Below are 23,524 nucleotides of genomic sequence, written 5' to 3'. Positions count from 1 at the left end.
GTGATGGATTGGCATCCCATCCAAGGGGGAACAGAAGTATTCTCAGTCATTTCATGCCAAGGAAACCGGAGATAAACACCAGCCTGATGAGCCAAATTGGCTCGGACCAGACTTGCTTCAAATGTTCTTTTACATGGTCATCCTCCATTGCCAGCAGTAGACATACACGTACATGTACGGAAATCTTCCTTTTCATTTTGATAAATTGATATACCGCAAGGAACGCTTCTCTCTACTGACTATCGCCACACGAATGAACGCTTCATTTGATTTGCACACCGCCGGGGTGCACACATAGATGGGTGCATCGTTTATAAATAGAAGGTGCAGTGCACATGTTTGTGTCTCACGTGCCTCTCCAACGGTGAAAAGCTGGCGGCAAATTTATAAAGTCCTGTCAAAACAAGTTCACTTGCTTCACTTGAGATACTGCATGGATACAGGCATATGGAATACAAACGCCCAAAATACATGTACATGTAGACCTCGCAAAATCTGTCGACCCAATGCGCGTTTGGAAATGGTCGACAAATTTTGCGCGTTGTGATTGGCCAAAGCATTGCAAACTCTTGGAGGCGTACTATTGTGAATCGCCCGTATTAAGCTGTACGCCCACAGAATGAAAGGACAGTTTGCATTTCAATGTAACTCTATACTGTTAAAAAGCAATCTATCAGATTTTGACTAAGCCACAATTACTATGCTACTTTTAAGCTCCACACTGTTCACCTTCCAAAGCCACTTTGACAAAATATTTCAAAAGCACAAACAACGCGCTAACTGAAAACCAGCACCAGAAATTTCATCAAAAAACAACAATGCTCTTGTTAACCACTTGCCTCCAGGGTTCCCGGTACAGGGTACCCGTAGCTTGGGTTTGTACATGTACGCATAGCCGGGGGAGCCCGAAATCAAAATAAGCTGGGCCTTATAACAAAAGACCGTACTCAGAACAAAAGACCGAGCTGCTGGGAATTGCCATCATTTTTCAGTTGGCATTAGCGGAGGTAATCGGTCCTTGTTTTGAAACAGTATACCACTGTTTGTGGCATTCACTGCCCGCAGATTTTCAGCAGGGACAAAAGTGCTCCAGCACTCCAGCGATGAGCGATACGGTACTACTGCACGGTAATCTGGCCGGATTTGAAAACACACCACTGCCATTCAGCAACGCACTGGGCCAAATTTGGGAACAAAGGAAACTACACAACACCGCACAATCTGGGCTCTCTTCACTGGGAGGCAGGCCTGGCTGCAATACTCAGGCTTCAATGGAGGTTGCCCGTCAGATTAGAGTGACCACCAGACAGTCATTCGTGTGGGTGTAAACGTCCAGTAAATGAAGTTAGGACATTTTGAAAACTTTGAAAATGGAAAATCTTGAAAATCGCCCGGGAACTCGTCCCAGATCTGCAAATTCCGCCCGGCAACAAGTGGTTAAGCTGTGAAAGCGCGTCCAGCAATGCTCTAGTTACGCTATGAAACTGCATTTTTCTGTACAGTAATACCTTTGGTGTTTTTTGTGTTTGGTGATGACTGCCCATGTCCATGTACATGTCGGTACCTGTCTCCTCCTACCGTCAATCACACAAACAGTAAAGATACATGAACAAACAGACACAACAGAGCTTCAGACTTCCTGCTGAAGATTAAGAGTACATGTAATGTCTAGAGTAGGTTTTCTATTCCACCGGGATGTCTGATACCAAAGCATGTGTACCTGCATCTCTTTTTATTGCTTCAAGTAACAAAACACAAACAACACAAACACTGACGCATAAAATCCGTTGAAACGACTGTCAATATTCTCTGTCTCATTTAAGCACCTTTCTCAAACCTTGCAAACTAACCCCTTTAACATGTAAACGTACATGCCGCGGAATAGAGATTTGACTGGCTTTTCATTTTCAAACAGCCAGCCCACCTGGCCCGGCCCAACGTCAGTTCATAAGCTTCTCTTGCATGCCAACAATGTCTATGGCTTTGTGCAAATGTTACGGCTGTGGCTAGATATGACACTAGCGGCTCCACCCACTTCCCATAGACATGAGTGACATTCTCGGCAGCAACCAGTCAAGTTGGACATGGTCTAGGCCATGTTCAGCATTTTCACTTCAGTCCAAAGCTTCAAAAGAACATCTTTGATAACAACAACGGCCTCTGCCGTTACCTTGGCACATACAGGTAAATGCTGGGCATATTAATGGTCTTGCACACATCATGTGCTTTAACATGAATATGACAATGTATGATGTACATGTAAATGTGCATGTTAATGGATTTTTTTAAACTAAATTTTGGGTCCAGATTTTTTTGTATGCCCCTGTCACATCTGACAAATAGTTTTAAAGGTTTAAAACACCTTATTGACTTGCAAGAGTAACTATGTAATGCAAATTACCTCTGCAACAATTTCAATGATATTCCCATGTCAAATTATAGAGGTCAGTTGTAACAGGGACAACAAAAGGTCACACTTTTTGACCTCACACTTCTAAAAATGACCCGAATTAGTAACAACTATGTCCTTTTTTGTAAATCAGCAGATGTTGCTGTGACTGTACCTGCGGTTTCTCCTCGTCTTTGCGATCCATTCCGTAGGACGTCACCAGGGACCGTTGCCGGGGGATGGTCTTGTTGTCAAGTGAGGCCCGCTTGGGCTGGGGGGAGTTGGGCTCGATGACGTAGCTATGCACCATCTCGCTGTCGCTCTCGTCCGAGTACCCCTCCCACTCCTCCGAGCCCCAGCTGGAGTCTGAGTCCTCCATGACTAGCTGGTCTTCCTCGTCCTCGTTGGTATCCAGGAGGTCTTCGTAGAGCAAGTCGTCGTCGATGAAGAAACCTGCAAGATGGCAGAGAAATAAATACGCGTGGACTGAGGGAACTTTTCTAAGCAAGCACTGATCACTTCAACTTAATTCCTGGCAGTTTGCCTTACATGTGAATGGGACAAAACCAAGAGTGTATAGGGGACGAATGCAGGAACAACTTGCTAGATTTCGAACACTGAGCTAGGGCATTTGATCATGAATGGGAGGTCTGATGTACGACCGTGATACAAGGAAAACACACTTCGACAAAGACCCTATTACTTGTCACACTAAACTCAAATTTAAGAAGAATCTAATCTAGAACTCTGAAGTTTTTGATACCTTTGACTGCCATATCATCGGTCAGACCCAAATCCACTGGGCATAATCCTATTCCCCACTGCCCCATACATGTATCCTCCTCACTCTTTTTGGAAATTCACGCTAGTCTTGTACTCGTACCTGAGTTCACATAATGATTATGAGTACTTCTGCATGAGTACATGACCATGAAAGTCTTTTCCTTTGAGTGCGAGTACGAGCACATGCGCTAGACACCGGTACATGTTCGTCACAAATCGACCACCAGTGACCTAGCGCTCCTTGAACTTGCCCCCTGACATGCCTGATGTAACCAACTACAAGTACTGGTATTTTGTGTTTCTGCAAAGCATGCTCATGCGCAACAGGTGGAAATGAGGTCAATGCAAGGTGCGATCTCACAATGTACCCTTTGTGCGGACGTGACGTTCACATCTTTCAAGCTGGTCCCTACGACCAATATTGTGAAGAATTGATTACGTTCCGAACATCGTCCATTCACTGTCTACAGCTTCATCATTCCCCTCCCCCCCAGCAACTCATCCCCAATGCATCACACGGCCAGCCGCCGTCTGTCATTCTATCCCACGACCGTACACTTTAATTTCCGGAAAAGCAAACATCGAATTCCTTGAGCCTGTAAACTGATATCGTCTGCGCACATGATTAAAATTTTTTTTATGCGCATATAAAAGAATCTTCTAGTATTATTAGCTGCCCAATATGAAACATGATACAACGGCTTTTAAGAATCATAATAAAGTAATCTCCAATACTTGATTAATAGCACCAAAAAATAACAACGAGCACACAGGTGTACCACACGCACGGTCCTTGGCTATTGGTCAGTGTCTAACTTGCACATACATGAATGGTAATCTTCAATGTGTAGTGTGATACCAGTGTTGCAGTGCACTTAGTACTTTTAAAAAATCTATTGCATTGTGAAGGATAATTTCTCTTGAATTGGGGTAAGGCACATTCAGTCAATGTTCCATGGTATCGCCTATCACTTTATCAGACAGCCGTGATCGGTTTATGCCCTTCAACACGTTATCGCTCGGCAGACAATCTCAGTTGTCACTTGAGCACACGATTTCCCAAAGGGGCTCCCGGCTGCGGTGTTGGGCCCAACTCATTGGACATTTGAATGCACACGGGCATGCTCGGTATGTTGTTCCAACAACAGGCCCTGGGCTCGGGCGCTTGGAAAAATGAATCTTTTCTGCAGGAGTCACGAAGGCTTTGATGAGCTTGTCAATCTTAAGAGCCAGATTACACCAACTACACGTACATGAACCGCTACAGTATTGGGACTCGTGATGAAATTACCGACATTTGAAACCCTACATATACATGTAGCTCAGTAGAGCATTACAATACTCAATAGTTCACTGAAAGGGACACACCGGTTCCAGTGCATGCGCACGTAATCAACCGAGGAAAAAGTGACCATAACATGAGGGTGATTCAAGGAATCTGGGGTCCAAAAGTGTAACATGTTTGTTTCTCTGTTACATCTGACCTTTGTTATTTGAAATGGAAATATCACTGGAATTGTTTTTTTTTTTTCAAACTATTACTATTGGTTTGGCAGGTACATGTAATTTCCGTTAATTCGTCACTTTTGGAAATTAGAAACTGTGTTCTGAACTTATAAAATCAAACGTCAGATGTGACAGGGACAAATTCAAGTTTGCTTGACAATGAAAAAAACCAGACTTTGTATAAGTGTACCCAAACGCTATGCGCATCCTTTCCTTGATGGCCAAAATAGCCCACTTTCTGAACAGATTTTCAATGAGGTTTCTAGCTTCAGTAGTTTGCATACATGTGCTTGGTACCTTTTCTGGCAACTTGTCAAGTTGAGGATCACCAAATCCACCCCAAGAAAACTTTCTGCAAGAACATGTACCTGTTGTGTCAAGAAATGCATCCCACCGCACACGGCATATCTCCTCTTGCGCCACACCTGGCGACACGATGACATACTCCGACAGAAGGCACTGAAACTCGTGCATGACCTGGGGATCCATGTCCACCCAGATCTCCCGATGAAAGCGACTTGCCATGGCAATATCCAGACAAAAGTCTGACAAAATAACTTGGCTTGATCCCTGAGGCCTTACTTGCTACAAACTTTTTTTAATAAGTATCGCCGCACGGATGCTTCCTTCACAAAAACTGAGACGCTTGAAATACAGTTACCTGTCGTCAGCTCTGTCACAGGACCCGTGTACAGGCCAGTCTTATAGAAATGAAGCACCTGTACAATGTACATGTACCTTACTGCAGGATCAACTCTTTCTCTGGTCACTGAGATAATCACCCTGAGCTAAAGACACTATCAGCACAATTAAGCAGTTCTGATCATCTGCCATGATGTGAGGCTCGTGTGGTCTGTGCTCCATGAGCATTGGTCTGGCTGTAAGAGTCCCCCCATCTCAATCTTTGCCACTTGGAGAAGCCAGCCGGCCCACAACCCACAAAACAAACCTTCTGACACAAAGCTCATCCCTCCTTGGATGCTAACAGCTGACCTGTCTCTACCAGCATTACTATCCACTCCAAATTTCCCTGACTGCATGTACATGTAGTTCACAGAAAGGCAAGATGAATGTCATAAATACACACTGCCTGGACGAACCATCCCAAGCCATGAATGATGACCAACTGTTACATGTACTTCTCACTCTCTCATCTTCAAATCCATCCTTAAAGGTTACAGCCAGCTGTCTTCTTCCCAGGAAGAGAAAAAACTTTTTGAAAGCATGACCGCCACAACAATTGGCATCAATGTGACTGAGGCTTGGTTCTTTGTGTTTCTGCTCCAGTGATTATGCAAATGGAACATCTGCTCCTGGTGGTGTTACATAATTCCCTCAGTCTGGGACTTGGGAGAGGAGATGACTTCAATAGGTCTGATTAGGTCAATTAGTGTATATCTACATGTATGCATGTACCAGAGTACAAGTAACATTCAGATCCTGATGAAGAGTTTAACCCTCAGAGAGCTGGGTTATCATCTTGAATCATCTCAAGGGATGGGACACTTTTATTACACTTCTTGTTTTGCACTTTGGGCAGAGAATTTCACTAACAATGATTTGGAAAATGCAATTCAAGGGCCATGATTTCATCCCAAACCTAGAACGTGTTCCTCATTTCTCACTGTTATAGCATTGGCAAATGCAATTCTCCAGTCTCCATTCACATGTACATACGGTACCAGTGTACCAGCATGACCAGTGTTTTACGGTTCTAATCTAACAATCCAATCAAATGATAGTGGAGTAAAACGTCGACACCCTGACAAAAACAAAACAAGAAAAAAAGCAGGTTGTGCCTAGATTTACCGTACATCCAAACCAGAGCCCCACAGATGACACAGGTAAAAATCAAGTTATTCAAAACGCCGCAGCCTACCAAACATCGCCCGACCACAACCCTCCAGGGATCAAGCAATAACAATGATTCCATGTGGATTTTTCCCTGTGCCCTCAATTATCCATGGATCTAAGAACCCAGACCTTGCGGATCTGCCCTCCTCAGCTGTCTTGGGAGAGTTTCAAAATTCCTTGGACGTTGGTCGGCTCGTCGGACAAACAAATTGCAACCATCCCTAGGTGTGCATTTTCCTGGAACTGTCCACAAAGTGGGAGGGTGGAATATTATTGTTGAAGCTGCTTTTTATTATTTTGGCATTTCGTTTGTTTTCAAATAATTACCTGCTCAAGCTTGCTCAAGGCCACTAAATACATTGTGCTACCAACTGAACGGATCGGCCAATTCATGTGAAATAAGGCTGGGAATTTACGTTCAATTTGAAAAATGTTTAGAAAACTGTCCAATACCATTTTACGTTAGCCAACACTTCACAGAGGCTGCTGCTGCTGCCTACCTCGGTGTTTTCATACGTATAATTACATAGTTCAACAATGCACACTATGTAATTCACCCTATGTAAAAACGTAGATTGATGTCGGGGCATTTGAAACAAGCAATGCTCATTGTCTTAGAATCCACTTTTTTTTTCAAAAAGTGCATGCGTGCCAAAAAGGAAAAAAAACCCGTATGTAACAGGCATCGTTTACAGTAAGAATGAGTGCCAGATTGCGTCAATCAAAAATCAAACTTTTATACCGCATGCATTTATTGTTCAACCAAAAAGAACTACTGGGTACAGCATGGCTCTCATGTAATGTTTTCGGCGATCAGGGCACAGGCTATGTCATGTGATCGACAGTTCATCAATCAGATGACGGGCATTAATTTACAACACACTCCAATTTAGTTGATTGTAACTGATGAGGCTTTACCCTGTTGAAATTAAATAGCAATAATAAAAAAAACCTTGTTCGTCCTCGTCAAAATTCGGCTCTTCATAGGGACCACTGTCTTCGCCGCTGCACTCCAAGGCGTCAAAGTGGGTGGACAGGCGGGGCTGGGCATAATCGCCTTCGTAAGCTGGTGAGGAAAAGGATGTAATCACGCTGGAGTTAGACTTAAACTATGCTGACATGCTGGGTAACCCTGACAAAACAACCTTAATGAGAGTGCTCTGCACTGCAGCAAATCACAGTGCGTAACCACTCAGAAAAGATTAATCAGTGCTTCAAATTAATCGTTTGGTACAAGTCTTCCATTTTAATCAGCCAAAAGGGCCCAAATATTGTACACTTTAAGTTCACTGGCATTTCAGGATTTCGCTCACTTTTTAGAAGCACCTAAAAAAGAAGGGAAAAAAATGACCTTTAACCCTTTCTTCACGTTCAACCTGGGACCCTTTTCTCATTGCACACTGCACAGATGATATACCGGTACATGTACATGTAGCTTAATTTATTACGAGGCACCAATGAAGCACCGAGTTGCTAGTGAGAACACACACTTGAATTTGAACCGGTGGTGATGTCAGGAACACTTCAGGTGACTCGGTGAAATATAGATGTCTGCCACATGGCAGTACTGATCAGCATGGCGGATCAGTTTCGCACTGGCCATTTGGCAGAGCACAGAAAGAAAATTCTTTTTTGCTGAAAGAAACCTTGCATTCCGTTTCCATGGTTGCGTGTATGTGCGTTGCAGCATATGATTGTTTGACGTTTCTGCAGTCAAACGCAAGCTCGTGTGAAGTTACCGCAAATGTGCGCATCCTTAATGAGACAGCGATGGCAATATTTTTCTCAGCGCGTGATGCTGAGCAGTGCTTCTTAAATGATGGAGAAAAAATGCTGCGATGTTTACAGTGGAAATTTGGGCACCGTTCAAAGCAGCAACCCAGCCTGTTAGTTTTCTCTTTCTGAAAGTTCCATGGTCAAGATTTATTAGGGATGCATATCACTGGTCGATTTTGCTGGCTACATGTGCCAAGAATGCATTCTGAGCACAGATTACCAGGCCAAATCAGTGGACAATGTCACAAAGCCTTATGACACAACACGTATTACCATCCATAAATCATTAAGATACTATGTTAGTAGTAACAGAGGATTTGCAGTCATGTGATTTTTTGACGGTCGGCATTCAATTTCCACAGATGTGCGTGGAAATACGCACGCCTTTGGAGTCTCTAAACATTCTGCTATACACAAAATTGGCAGAAATGCACAGGTATCAAAGATGCATGCGCCTCCATGGACATGGTACATGTATGCTTCCTGAAATGCCTTTGCCCGTTATGTTACCCGGTGCGTCACGTGAAAAACCTCTATAGTTAATGTCTCCCCCCGTCCGATTTGTTAACCAACAATTTGCAAAATCGTAGCAAGAAAGAGAGGGGTCAAAGTGATCAGAAGTAAATAAGGAAAGGGACAGATTTCACCTCCCCCTACCACTGCAGCTATTCTGGGGTTGAAGGTCAAAGTTTAAGTTGGAAGCAGCGCTGTATTCGAGTCCATCACAAGTCCCTGCAAGTCCATCACAAGTCATTCAGTCTTAAGCCAATGCACAAGCTATTCAAATGAACTGTGATAAAAACATTCTTTTGTCATTGTTCACCCTGTTAATTATGACTGGCCTTGTGAAGGGACCTGTGACTAGACCTGGAAAGGGACTTATGGAAAGGGACTCATGATGGACTCGAGTACGACCCCGCTTGCAAGAGTCACATACATACAGAGGCAGAGGGTATGCTGATGAAACAAGACTGTGGTGAGCGAGGAGATGACAGCGGACATCCAAACAAGATGACAGACTGTGCGTCAACGACAGACAAGCTTGGCTGGTAACCCAGTCAGCAATTACCCTACCTTCATATATCTCATTCTCATGCCACCCTTGGTCCACACTGCTCTCACCTCCGTTCGGATGCTGGTCGTTCCCGGGACCGCCGGGGAGGCACTCCACCTCGTAGATGGTAGGATCCGGAGGGCTGGTGCCCTGGCCCCGTGGCGAGGATGTGTACCTTGGCTGGACGGCCCCTGCCTGGTTGTCTGCGGCGTACGACAGCATGGCGTCATAGCTCAGCGTGTCGGGCTGCTTCCTGTTTTCCACAATGGCTGCCACTTTCACGGTCGGCATCTCCAGGTTTGTCGGCCGACTTTTGCGCGGCTTGGCATTCCCATTGGCGTCAATAATTGCATTGCCTTCTGCTTCAGAGTTGCTCTTACCTTGCTGTGGTTTGAGCACGTCAACGGCAGCCATACTGGGAGGTATGACATCATCGTAAATGTTGTCATCTGTCGCTGCCAAGTTCCCAACGTCTGACTTACCAGTATTGTTTGAGTTATTTATGTGAGCACTGTGTTGTACTTGGCAGCTGGGAACAACATAAATGTCTTCAGTCTGGTCATCTGGAATGACCACATCATCATAAACAATCTCTTCTGGGACGGTGGCCAGACTACTGACCTCTGACCCTCTGCATGACCTGACTTCTAGAGTGCTGCTTTCTGATTGGTTGTAAGTGAGTTTGGAAGGGCTGGGCTGCTGTGTGGGAGTTCCATTTGTCTGACAGGGCATCTGCAATTACAAAATTTGAGAAACAGGAAATAATAAAATTCTGAATCAGTACACACATGTAGTGCAATGCTGATATTTTGGGCATTACGTTATTAACAAGCTTTCCAAATTGTTTATTTGGATAGCTTTGTATTTACAGATAAACACTGGCATATTGGAGCCAATGACAATGTAGATCTTCAGTCACAAGTCAGTCTACAAGTCAACTCACAAGTCATTTCCCGAGTCATTTCACAAGTCAGAGCGGAACTAAAGAGATGAACAACAACAAAGGAATTCCTTTGTCACAGTTCATTGAATAGCTTTCAAATTGACTTGTGGCTGAATGACTTGTGACTGACTTGCGGGGACTTGCAGTGACTTGTGACTGACTTGCGGGGACTTGCAGTGACTTGTGACTGACTTGCGGGGACTTGCAGTGACTTGTGACTGCCTTGCAGTGATTTGCAGTGACTTGTGACTGACTTGCAGTGACTTGTGACTGACTCGATGGCAACTGTGCGTCTAAGTCACTTTTTCAAAAGGTGTAGAAACCCCACAGCTGGTTTATCGTACATGTACTGTGGTATTGAGTCACTTCCATTTTACAATGTACACATATTTCCCTTTTCCATCTCTTCTGTTTGTTCCTCATTTGTACACAGGTTTAACATTGTAAACACTAGCAAGTTAAATCATAGATTAGTGACTGCAGATGACAAAAAAACAATCAGAGCAGGTTCCTTTTCACAGACATGACATAAAGGATAATAAATAGGCAGGAGGTCGTGGGTTCGAGTCCCACCCGAGCACGCTGGTGGTTTTTTTCACAAGCCTTCGGGGGTTTACACTGAGTATACAGTGTTAAAATACACGTCGGGCTGGGTAAAACTCCAAAATTAATTAACATCTCCCTGGCGCAAATCCATCTTTGAAATAGATAATAAACATGCCTGAACTTAGTTACATGTACATGTACATCATTAGTTGCAAAGGTCCTGTACGGCACATGCGTGTGAAATAACAGGAACCTACTGTATACATGTACACGTACTAGACACAGCGGTACATGTGTTCTGAGGAGACATCTGATGCTCATCAGATTAATACCGATTAACTCATGAATGCATCATTTGTCAGGATGAAAGAGCCTCATCTCTAATCAAAACAAAGTCAGGCCATGTAGAAAAAAAGTTGTGTTCAATGTACTTGTGCATGAACGTGACGTACATGTACGTGAACGCGAGCAGTGACCCTTCTCAACTGCTCTAACTACCAGCACGACCGGCATCAGAGTACTGTACCGTATCTCTGGGTCCTTGTACGTACACTGTACATGTATGTGTTTTTAGAGTTCAAGGTGGGACTCAGACTAGATTTTTTGTTTTTTTAAATTGATTATATAAAACTGAATTCTCAACAGAAACACTCGTACTATTGTAAGTGGCCATAATCCTACAATTTTGTTTTACACCATGATTTTTTTTCACAGTAAGCTGGCTCCAGTCACTAGATTGCTCTTGGCTACAAAACATTTTTGCAGTGGTCGACGGCTACATTAAAAAACTACACGCTTGCTGCAATTCAAGCGCAGCAACATACATGTACGTGTACATGTACGCAATGGGGGGGTCAAAGAGTTAGGGACAGTCGGGATCGAAGGGAGAAATGAGCGGGGACTTTTTAGAGTCAATTGTACATTATCTGTACTTGGCCAAATTCACACATCTACATTCCCGCATCCCCCCCCTTCCCCGATGACAATACAGGTGACATTGCTTCCACTGTCATTCCAAATTTAATCTAATCACCAGTTAAAAAACAGGCATTTTACAAACTTTGTTTGTCGTCAGTTACATGTACCTGTACATGAAGGTTTCAATGGAAAGGACTTCCAACTGACTTAAAACAGTAAACGAAGGACACGGGGGAGGCAGTCCATTCAATACCTCTTACACAGTAGCTTCCTCTGAATCTTTACCCAAGTCGTTAACCTTATTTTTGATATCTGAGCATGTCCCAAGATGCCCTTTCAAAGCAGCTTGCATCATTAATGGAGAGCAATCTCATTACAAAAATTGGCATTGCTCGTTATCAAAATTCATGAAATGGCCACCAGGCTATCACCAGATGTACGTGTACATGTATTAAATAACTTACATGTACATCTCCTGGTTTCACAAGTTCTTTTCGGAGAAAAACTGTGAAAGGGCAGACCCAAATGTAAATTTTTCAGATCCAATCTGAAGTTATTTTACAGCTCTGCACACAGTATCATACCGGGGGGGGACCATTTATTCCTCCCACAACCTCTTCTGGTCAGCTGGCGACACTACGGTAATTTTCTTCAATCGGCCAGACAGCTGCGGCAATTTTTCCCTTCATATTGCTCAATTTACTGAAGGCCCACAGGTAGCTTCACCACAGGCCAACAACAGGCTAAGTGAATTAACTCAATTAATTTGACTTGAGTAATCGACATGCACTTCCTTATAATAGCCGATGATGATGGAGTGTGTGTAGTGAACAACGTACCGGTAGATTGTTAGCACATGTACAGGTATTGCAAATTTTGTATAGTTGTGGAATGTACGATTCATCATGTGAGCTCGCAAAGTAACAGACTGCATGAGACCAATTTTGGTAGTGCCCTATAGTTTTCTTTACGGTATTTACAAAACACAATATGCAGTATAGAGTTACATGTACCTTCATGCTACATGGTACCAGAGGCATGTTTCCCTGATGGTTTTTCTATTTTTACCACGTCTCAAAGCACTCTACAACCGGTTCTTCATGTGTACTACTGTATACAATCACAGTACATGAGTACATGTAAGTGGACAGAAACCAGAGTAATTTTTATTTGCATATAAAAATTATATCCATTGTGGTTTTCAAAGTCAAAAGTGACCTACATGTACATGTAGTGCATGTATCAGTAAATGTTGTTCTGTCCATTTGGACTGTAAAAGGGAATATCATTTGTACACATAGGAGATACATAAAAGTGCTACCGTACACTGTACATGTATGCCGACATGTACATGTACGTTTGTTGCCACTGAACTCTTGCAGAAATACGGAGAAATACCTACGGAGAAAAAGTGCCTGGCCCCATTTCTGTTTTGTGCACCAGTATATAGGGCCCTACATGTACATGTACATGTATACCAACACCAGAACACCCAAATTTCAAATTTGAGTTTAGTGTAAACTTTTGAAAACCAATGAGAGTTTTTGCATGATCTCATTCTTGGATACATGTCCCAATATCGGTACCACCTCAGCCCAGTTCCATCTACGTACGTTCCATCGTACTACGTTCCATCTATGTACGGTACATGTAATCTTGCCAAAGCACATTAAAGGTACAACCACAATGCACGTGAATACAAGCAGAAATGTAAAGGCTTCAATCGAAATAAATTCCTCTAGTCAGCAAGTTTATTGATGTGAGGGGTAAACGCAAGATTTCAGTTCTCAGGTCCTTGCAACGAGTACGGCAGCCTTTGATGCAGATCTAGTCGTGCCCCTGGAACGTGCCTGCCTCACTTTCCTCGCTGAGGATCAGTGGACCTTGCCCTAGAAATTACAGAGAGAAAAACTGCGTCACCTTGAACTTCACAGCATGTTATTCTCGGCTGGGTGAGATTGCAGAGCCGCACTGAGGCCGAGGGGGGGAGGCCTGAAGCATACTGGACATGAACATGTGTGTCGGTGAATGGAAATCTCCTTGGGAAAAAGTTGCAAGGAGAGGAAGTCCGAAAGAGCGCAACTTTTTTCATGTAGAGTAATGACGGGAATGCGTCGCCTACCATACATTCTGCCACATCTGCAAGTGCACACCTTGTGAACCTTCCACAGTGTTATTGAAACTCAGAACTGTACTGTACTGAGTGTTATTGAAACTCAGAACTGCCATTTGTTTTGCCACAGACCTTCATCCATTCAACTTGACCTTTGAAACATGCACAAACACTGAACATGACTCAGTACACGTACATGTACATGTGCACTGGTACACTAATTGCTCATGAGGTAGATTACCTTACCATGCTGGGTAGATTGTCATTTGGGGGTCATTTTTCAAATGACTTAATTACCTGTGTTGAGTGGTTTGCAAAACATGCATGTTATACGGATATCAAATTTCCTGAGGGTAATTTGAGCCGGCACTGATGACATGGATGACCTTCCCTTACAGTCAACAGTGACAGAGAAACACAGGGTCACCTAACAGTTCTCTTCTTGGGAGGAAGCTTGACTTTTCAGGGAGAAAAGTGAAATGAGGAATGTTGATTGGGAGAATGAATCCTCTGGATTGGAAGTAGAGCTTTGGGTGAAGTGATTTGAACTGAATAAATTAAGTAAAGCAGACAAAGATTGAGAGCTATTTTATTGACTGATATTTGCCACTACATGAATCAAATGATGCAAACGCAGGCAGTTTTTTGTTTCGTTTGGATTTTTAATTGGTCACCATGCGTGGTTTAAACGAAATGCAAAATTTTGATAGGGAAGTTTTCACGATGGACTTATTCATCTGGGAAATTGTTTACTCTTACCATTATGAGTCACTTTTTTTCTCAATTTTCATTTACCCCATTCAAAAAAAAAGAAGAAAAAGAAACCGAGTGCTTAAGCACCAAAAAGTAAAAACTTCATGTAACTTGTTGATACCAAAACTTACATGTATGTGCTGGTACAAGAGGTACATGATGTATTGGGAACTTACAAGCATCACGGGGTGCTTAATGATTTCCGCTCCTATTTACATGCATGCATTGACAGTATCCACCTGTACAAGTGCATGATTAATGTTCCTTGTCTGGAGCACACCTGGAATTGATAAAGCATAAAATTTCTGCTTCAAGCGCATGACTTGTGTACTTGTATATTTTACCATTGCAAATAAGAATTTGGCCCAGAGAGACAGACCCCCCAAAAAGCAATCCTTTCCCCCTTCCGAAATGATCGTCAGCGTCGTCTGAATTCAAACTCACAGCAAATTCCCGATGCAGACGGTTGCACCAACGCCCAGCGGTCAATACCGCGTTGTCTAGACTCCGCTTGTCCGCCCCAAAAGAGATAAAAAAATTTGATGAAAAAAAAAAAAAAACCCGGCTCCCCTCCCCACATGACATCACGCGCCGTGCTCCTGTGTTGTTTCACCTGCGCGAGGGTCCGTGTCCAATTCCAGCTTGAGAAGTGCACCACTGCTCAATCTCAATTCTTTACTTTTCTTCAACACCAAATAAAAATAAAAGGTCAGAGGTACCGTACCGGTATATAGGCCTTCATGATTTCCACACGTGTGTTGGAAGTACATTTTTTTTTTCAGGAAATCATTCTGCTGAAGAAGGGCGATTTGAATTTTGATTAAAAAGTGCCAGCTGCCCGTGAATGCGCTCCCTCATGCGACTGAAATCAGCTTCACTGCATCTGTTTTGGCATTCGGCGGCACGGGCTGCAGTAATTTATTTTCAAACACTTCGTCCAGCACGTGGTGATTTTTTTTTTTTTGGGCCACCCGTCCAGGTGAAATGGCACCGGGGAGGGAGGACGGCCATGTTGAACAAAATGCTGTGGGTGGATAGTCCACTTCACTTTGGATGCTTGGTTTAATTTGGGGTATTCAAAACTGTTGTGAGCTTACTGTACTCGGTACCCTACACGTAGACCAGTGAAGTTAATCTCATACATGTATATGTAAATGTACATACCAGTACATTACTACGAGAACATGTACATGTACATGTAAGAGTATGGTATTCGTGTACATGGGTAATTCCAGAAATTAGGGGTCCAAAAGTGTGACATTTTCGTGTCCCTGTTACAGCTGACCTTTGTTATTTGACATGGAAATATTAACGGAATTGATTTCAACTGAACTCTACTTTTTGTTTGGCAAGTACATGTAATTTGCATGAATTCATCACTCATGGAAATTAGAAAATGTGTTCAGAACTTACAAAATCTTATGTCAGGTGTGACAGGGACACAAAAAAAAATGGACCCCTAATTTCTGGAATGACCCTTGTCCATGTACCTATTGTACAGATCTGGTCAAAACTCGGATTTTGCTTCATTACAACAGTTCTAAAGATGGCAAACTACCAGTAAAATGCACGAAAAGTTCTTGAGGAAACGACGAAGTACATGTACTAGAAGAACTCTATACGGAACTATCAAATGGACAAGTATGGACATGCATATTGCCTGCTAAAATGTACCCGGAGGAAACACTTTGTGGGAGTGTGAAAAATGGTTACTACTGTCATCTGACTGCGCCTGTCGATTCATTTTCTAAGAGTATCTGTGACCATTCTGAGGAGACTGCAGCAACAGTGGACAACATTCTCGCAGGAGAGGTGCTGATATGTCAAGCCTAGCTGAGGGGGAAAGGGGTAGGACAACGACGGCTGATGACAGGCGATAGATTAGAACATTCTGATGCTCACTGCAGACGCATTGTGTGGGCAAACAGGAGACACGGCCGATTTGCTGAGATGGGTTGGGCCGTCAAGAAGAGAAAAGGTTGCTTTGCAATATGTAACTGCACTCCGCATCCGCAGGGGACTTGGTCAATTAAGGGAACTCGGTACTCGGTGTCCGACCAGAAACTGGAGTCAAACATCAAGTCCCTAGTGAACGGCCTTGATCTACTGGGGAATCTTTGCAAACTAAGGCTTAATTAATGCACCGGTACATGTAAGTGTACTTTACTAGTACAAGTGTACCATATATGCACCAGTATGTACATGTAACATACGGAAGATGTACAGTACATGGGTAAAGGTAAAGATGTGTTCCAAGTTGGAATGAGCAAAGATCAAAATATTTTCTGGGGGATGCCGTCTGTCGATTACTTATTTACCATACCGGTAGGCAATTTTAAGTATGTTTCCACCATGGCTAAGCTCAATTACATGTACATACAAATCGGTGTCTCGTATTTGAATTAAAAACTGTTTATGTACCGATACATTGCAAACCATAGAAAAGTGTAAAGTGTGCAATTTTCATTGTTTATAACCCACGAAATTGCGTGTTGTTGATAATTTTACATTATACGTGTAAAACATAGAAGCAAACATGTACATGTAGGTACATGAACGTACATTTCTTCCAGTTTTGACAGTAAATACATGGTATCTACATGCAGCTAGTTTCAAAATTATGACACATGTAACCTGACAAACCTACCAGTAGAAATCTCAAGTTAGGCTACATGTACATACATCTACGTGTACTTGACCATGAAAGGACCGTGGTGCTATGGCGGATCACGGACCATTGGGGCGGATAGATGCCATGCATGCACATGGCACATGTACCGTACATGTACTGGTATGGTACCCTCTGTCCATGAATATATGCATACATGTACATCTCATGGCATCAGCTTTAATTGGCTAGAATCATCTTAAATACATGTACATGTATATATGCAACTACATTTGTGAACGTGGATGGTGAGAATCCGGATACCATACATGTACAATGTATGTACATGTAGTTTGATTGTAGATAAACGGAATCTCATGGAATCGACTCTCAATTGACGGAACATTGCATTTAGCTAAAACTCTGACTCTTTGGGCCCCAATACGAACAGGTCTGCTCAAATTTGTTAATGATTCAACGTAAAGCTAAGTGCTAACTGGTTAAATGATAACGAGACGTCTGTCAGGTGGCATTTTGTTTCAACTGAACTAAACATGCACTAAACACTAAACTGCATGAATACGTAACCTTTCTGCAATGCATTCAGAGAGAAAACTTTGTTTCTTTGCTTATTTCCAATTTACCATTTCTCCCAAAGTCCCCCCCCCCTTCCCAACTTCAGGGTCACATTGTCGAAATGCAAGTACCGGTTAGGAAAAGAAACTGGAACCATAACCCTACCCTACCTTATGCCTTTTGAACAAGGTGTTTCTTTGTTCTTTCTTCAAATCAAAAAGATTCCCCTCTGCGATGCCTTACTCTGTATTTCAAGTGTTCCTCAAATTTACTTAAGTTAACTGATCCGATTCCCCCACCAAAACAAAAACTAATAAACTCTCCTATTACACGGCTCACCGGTCTGCCTCAAATGTGTGGATATCTGAAACCGGCAGTGCGATTTAATCCTCACAGCATAAAACAGGCCAGCCCGCAACCTGAGAAACTGCATGCGTGTACTGATCATGTACCAACACTTAACTTGTACAATGACAACCAATACCATCATGAGTACACTGCATCTCCATACATCCATGTACATACATGTACATATGTGTAGAACTGTCCCCGGTGCCCCATGTGTGCTAATGGATTTCTGCAATCGATAGCCGGTATCTCGAGTGATACAAGATCCTCACACTGCAGAATTGATTTCCTGCAAATGTTATTAATGTGACCACTGGGACGGGGAGGGGGGAAGGACTGATTACCGATGGTGAAATTAAATGTGCGTGCTGAAGCAAGTTTGGGTCAAGCGATGCACGGTCGTGCATACAACACGTCATCAGGACTCTGTATCCTATCAGTAATTAACACAAGAACTCCCGTCCCCCTAAGAAAAATGCCAGCCAAAACATTTTTTTTTATTACAAGGATCTTTGTAATAGGTTTTGACAAATCGTCATGTACTTCATAAAAAGCTTTCTGAAGATTTGTGAATTTTTCAGGCTCTTTTGATGATTTTTTGTACACCTGCTAATGCACCTCTGAAAGGGTACTTCGTTGAAACAAAATAAATATTGGACAAATCAAATTCAAGAGTGAGACAGAGTCAACATGCCTACTGCCAGAATCGCTTTAATGCTTCTCAACAACCTCTAGGTTGCGGCCACTGCACTACCTGATGGACCTGGCTCCAAACCCACAGACCTACAGAGAGGTGGTCGCCATGGTCACTTTAACTGGCCATGCGAAGTCAAGTCAAGTCTCTAGGTTGAAAGTACCGGTACATGCACGGTATTGTAACCGGTGATCAGCAGCTGCATAATTCAATTTTGAAGCCACCAGTCCATGTCCTAGTATTGTATGTTAGAAACAACAGATGCACCGGGGTAAAAGTTACTCGTCATTTCAATCTGAGCATGACTATTTAATGTACAGTTTGCATAACAAAAAGAACTGGTGTAAAGATAAAGGAATTTTGTACTGAACTTTGAAAGAGCTACACTGCATGCACATGTACAATGTGATATACATGTACATGTACGCAACAGACAATTTCCACTTCAATTAAAAAGTGTCATTTTTTGTTTTCTGAAAGACACATTCTAGGAGATCAAGACATTTTGAATTTGAACACATTGCACTCTTGCTAAAGAGTTTTTAAAAAGTTGGATGCTTACCTTTGGGCTGGTGTCAAAGGGTTGTGTACTGTATACTGCCTCTCCCATTTCGTACTCCATGCCATATGCTCCACCCCCTTGGGAGGGGTTTGTCAGTTGGGCAAACGCTGGCTTGGGTTTGAGTGAGGGCTTAGCTAACGGGTCCGCCATGGCTGGGGTGGTATGGAGCTGGTCCGTACTATGGTCCATCGGGCTCGGCTCATGGGTGGCTCTGCACTGGGCAGAGCGCAGGAGCCATCTGCAAAGGTGACGACAATCGGTCTACGTGGAGTGGAGAATTCAGCGGAACCGTCAGATCCGAGGTGAACCGGCCTCACCGCAGTGATACGGTCTCTCCCAGCACTTGGCCTCGCATGTCACTTCAAAGGAGCCGTCCCTAGATCCCTTCCCCCGTTAACTGGCCGTAACCTTGCTCTACCTGCGACGAAATTAAATGGCAAGAGAAGAGGAGACAGGAGCCGTAAGAGGTGAGGAAATGACATCAGAGCAACAAGAACGCAGCAGGGCACTACCCATGACCCCCCTCCACCATTCAAGGTTTCTTATCCTGTCAATCTCCTCTGCATTCGTCTTAAAGTGGTTTTTTCTTTGCCATACTAATGAACCTCGGAGTGTCCTTGGACAATCAAGGTGGGCACATCAAAGGGAGGAGGAACGGACAGCACGGAAAGAAAAAGAGACGAGTGCATAAAATTGGAAATGGTTGACGACTCGGCAAGATTGTGTGGCTGTCAAGGACTGGCCAAACGAAGCGTGCTTGCCTCTGCAAGATGCTTATCAAGTGTGAAAATATTTAACCAGCTGTACATGGGATTTCTCCACTTCATCAGCATTTGTTGGATCATTGAAAATAGCTTAGCTAATAAAAATTATATGAAGAAAAAATTCAAAATTGAAAACTTAAGGATAGCTGGAATGGATGCGTAGAGTTGACTACTGTTTTCATGTGTTTAAAATGACAATAAACAATGTTAATTCTTCAGCGTACGGGTACATGTATATCATGATTATAAAAAAAAGTAATTAATTAATAACAGTGCACCCCTTGTAGCATTGATTTTTGTTTAAACTGATACTTACAAACTAATTGTACATGTACACAAAGGAACACTTGTTCTTCCAGAACAAATTTATTTACAAAAAGCCATAATATTGACTGGACAATTCCACACCAACTGTACATGACTGCGGAATTTCAAATTGATTTTACATTTTTTTCTCCACTATTGCTGGTTGGGGGAACATCTCAATTTAATGAATCCAAGGGGGCGTCACAGCCATACCGGTACCTTATGGAAAATTACAATTAATAAAATAATTCTTAACATTTGTTTTCTTTACATGTGCATGTATTCTACACATGTAACGTTCGTCTGTAACATAAATGTAACGTCCGTAACAGCTTTATTTAACAAAACTAACTAGACACGGGGGCACTTTTTCCTAACTTTCAATTCATGCCTGGATAGAGTAGACTCAGACCAGCTGCAACATAGTTTGTATAAAAAGCTAAAGGAAGCAACTTCACAGAGTTCTACTTAAATGTATCCAAGGTCAAAAAGCCATGCCATAACGTGTAATGTCCGTAATATTCCTTTCTCACACCTGTGGCTTATTAATCAGTGAAGCTAAAACAAAGTTTCTTAGGTTTAACACATGAATATACAGGCTATAAAAGCAACTAAACTGTTTCTTTCCCCACCACAAGTGAATTTGTTCATCAAACGAAACTTGGAAATTGCATACAAACGTAACTAACATCCATAATGATAGAATTCCCCTTCTGTCATGTCTGTTTACCTGTACAGTGTACGTTGACACTTGGGGAGCATGTCTGCACAGAAAATGAATATTTACTCACTGACAAGTTACATACATGTAACTTCAAAAGAAATCCGGACCTTCTTCTAACTCGAATTTTTTGTCCATTCCCCAGAGATTTGAGGTATCGAAATTTTACTGTACAGTATTAAAGCCTCCATCATGTTAGGAATATCACTTGAACTTGGCACTAACATACATTGTACCCCTAAAAATGACAAATTTGCCGTCCAATGGGACATTTGTGATCCATTTTTACAACGACTGCAGTACAACAGTCACATGGCATGGAATCTTTACATACATGCACATGCACATGCACAACAGCTGTACACACTGGTTACCAATATTACAAGATTACAGCGTTCATGCACATGTAACGGTATGACAAACACCGAGCAGGAAGCATGAGTAACACACAGAAAATGATCCTGCTTCGTAGACAAGGCCTCGGTGATTAATGTTAGTTTCTGCAAATAAAAGACAGGATTTTTTTTATCATGGGGGAGGGGGGAGGGACGAATAATGACAATCCATGGTTTCAATCCAGAGATGCCTCGTGCGTTATTTGCACAAGGCTGCGGCTAGGACAGTAACCTTGAAGACTTTGATTGCTGCTTTCGTTACTCTGAGATGAGAGGCCGCAAACATCCCCTCTTTAAAGCTTGCCTTTTCTTCTCCTGTCTCTGACTCTCTGCCGAGCTGATGACAGCGGACTCCGTCAACTGACAGCTCTTTCACGCATTCCTGCTATTACTGGGCAGCTGTGCATGATTCAACAGGAAGGGTTTGGTGTGAAGCTGGGCCTTGCTGACTGCTGAGGGTGCAAAAATAAAAACTTTTCCCTCTCGAATAAAGTCTGCGGCCAGGAAGACGGGAAGAAGGACTCGCGCACATGAATGTGTGCCCGAGCAGGAGCATGTGAAATGTATACTGCATACGCACAGCGCTGCATGGGTCACAGCTCTAACGAAACAGATGCTTGCTGTAAGCGCAGTCGCCCTAGAAAGGAGCAGCAGCGTAAACTGAGTTGCTGGGCTGGCCGGTGAATGCAATCCGGAATGAGAATTCATTCCATTAGCTCGCGCTTATCGAATCGGAAGAGACATTTAAAATTAAAAAAAAAGAGGATTTCATCGTCGAACCTGGCCAAGTGCTATGCAAACGTGCTCATTGTGACACTTTCTCTTCCAATGGCAAATTGTTCAGAGATTGGGAAATTCAATTTGCGATGAGGGGGCAGACGATAAAGAGCATCGGGCGGGAAAAAGGGACCATGAGAAATTGAAAAAGCATTACAAAAGAGATTGATCCACGGAAAATGTACAAACTTCAAATTCAACATACAAGTAATACGATAAATACTACAGATAGTGAACACAGGAGCTGTTTACAACAACTAATTTCACTCTGACTGAAACCTAATCAACAAGAAACTGGACTCAAAATTTACTGGCCTTTTCAATGAGACAAATGCTATATACATGTATGTACATGTACCATACACACTGTATATTGCATTGTACATGTGCATACAGCATGTAATGGTACACGTACATGTACATGTACATGTATGTACCGTTAAACATTTTCTTATACCGTCTTATCCTTACAACAGTGGTCTAGATGCAAATACACTTCACATCTTTGTTAAAACAAATTTAAATATTAAACTGCTTGTACCTTCGGCAAGCTTTTCAGTTCAGCCAATGCATTGGGGAGTAATTACCACTCGGGATTTTTTTTTTTCTTTAGTTTAACTCATTTCTCCACCCGACAGCTACATTCGCATCATCAATCTTCACGGGACAGAGGCGGAGATCGCTTTGTAGTTCATGCGCAGTTGTCGTAGACAAGCCATGTTGGCACCTTTCCCTGCTCTGACTAGGCCCCCCCTTCTGTCCCCGACCCCCACTCGAGTGATTGAATGCTTGGGCAAGGAGCCAACTCGAGTGTGGGGGAGCAATTTTGTCCTCTGCGAAGGCACTAGCTGAGAGGGCCATCTGCTCGTCAGAAAGTCGGCATACTGGTTGTGTTAATGAGCCTCTCCTAATTACCGGTATGGTGTGAGCATGTCATACACGAACGTCTACAATCACGTGCATGCAGGCCAATTTTCTCACATCTACATGTAGGTGACACACACTAGTACATGTACGTGTACCGGTACTCGTAGAAGAATATGCCAGCAAATGCTTATTGGAGGATACCGGTAGATGCAATGGAATTTCAATTTAACGAAGCCTCAAAATGCCCCTTTGTGTCTCACTTTACTGGTAA

General features: G+C 42.9%; 1 protein-coding gene across 6 annotated transcripts in view; it reads right to left on the bottom strand.

Moving 5' to 3' along the window:
* Nucleotides 1–23,524, bottom strand: part of LOC110976480 (rho guanine nucleotide exchange factor 10-like) — a 68,443-nt gene that overhangs the window by 28,240 nt on the left and 16,679 nt on the right. For 2 of the 6 annotated variants that reach the window (XM_022229762.2, XM_087147347.1), the window contains exons 2-6: nucleotides 19,424–19,841; nucleotides 9,383–10,094; nucleotides 7,485–7,598; nucleotides 2,565–2,842; nucleotides 1,509–1,574 (exon numbers count right to left, since the gene is read on the bottom strand). In XM_022229762.2, coding sequence (XP_022085454.2) covers nucleotides 1,509–1,574; nucleotides 2,565–2,842; nucleotides 7,485–7,598; nucleotides 9,383–10,094; nucleotides 19,424–19,612 — 1,359 coding nt within the window. In that variant the 5' untranslated portion in view covers nucleotides 19,613–19,841. Of the gene's footprint in view, nucleotides 1–1,508; nucleotides 1,575–2,564; nucleotides 2,843–5,046; nucleotides 7,453–7,484; nucleotides 7,599–9,382; nucleotides 10,095–19,423; nucleotides 19,842–23,524 lie in introns of those variants that run through there. The other 4 variants (XM_087147349.1, XM_087147350.1, XM_087147348.1 and 1 more) reach the window with 3 other exon arrangements.

This window comes from Acanthaster planci, linkage group LG16 (genome assembly GCF_054643075.1).
Source record: "Acanthaster planci isolate LZ-2023a linkage group LG16, COTS_SCS, whole genome shotgun sequence".
Taxonomy (NCBI): domain Eukaryota; kingdom Metazoa; phylum Echinodermata; class Asteroidea; order Valvatida; family Acanthasteridae; genus Acanthaster; species Acanthaster planci.
Note: the sequence above shows the minus strand (reverse complement) of the source record. Positions and strands in the feature narration are given on the sequence as shown.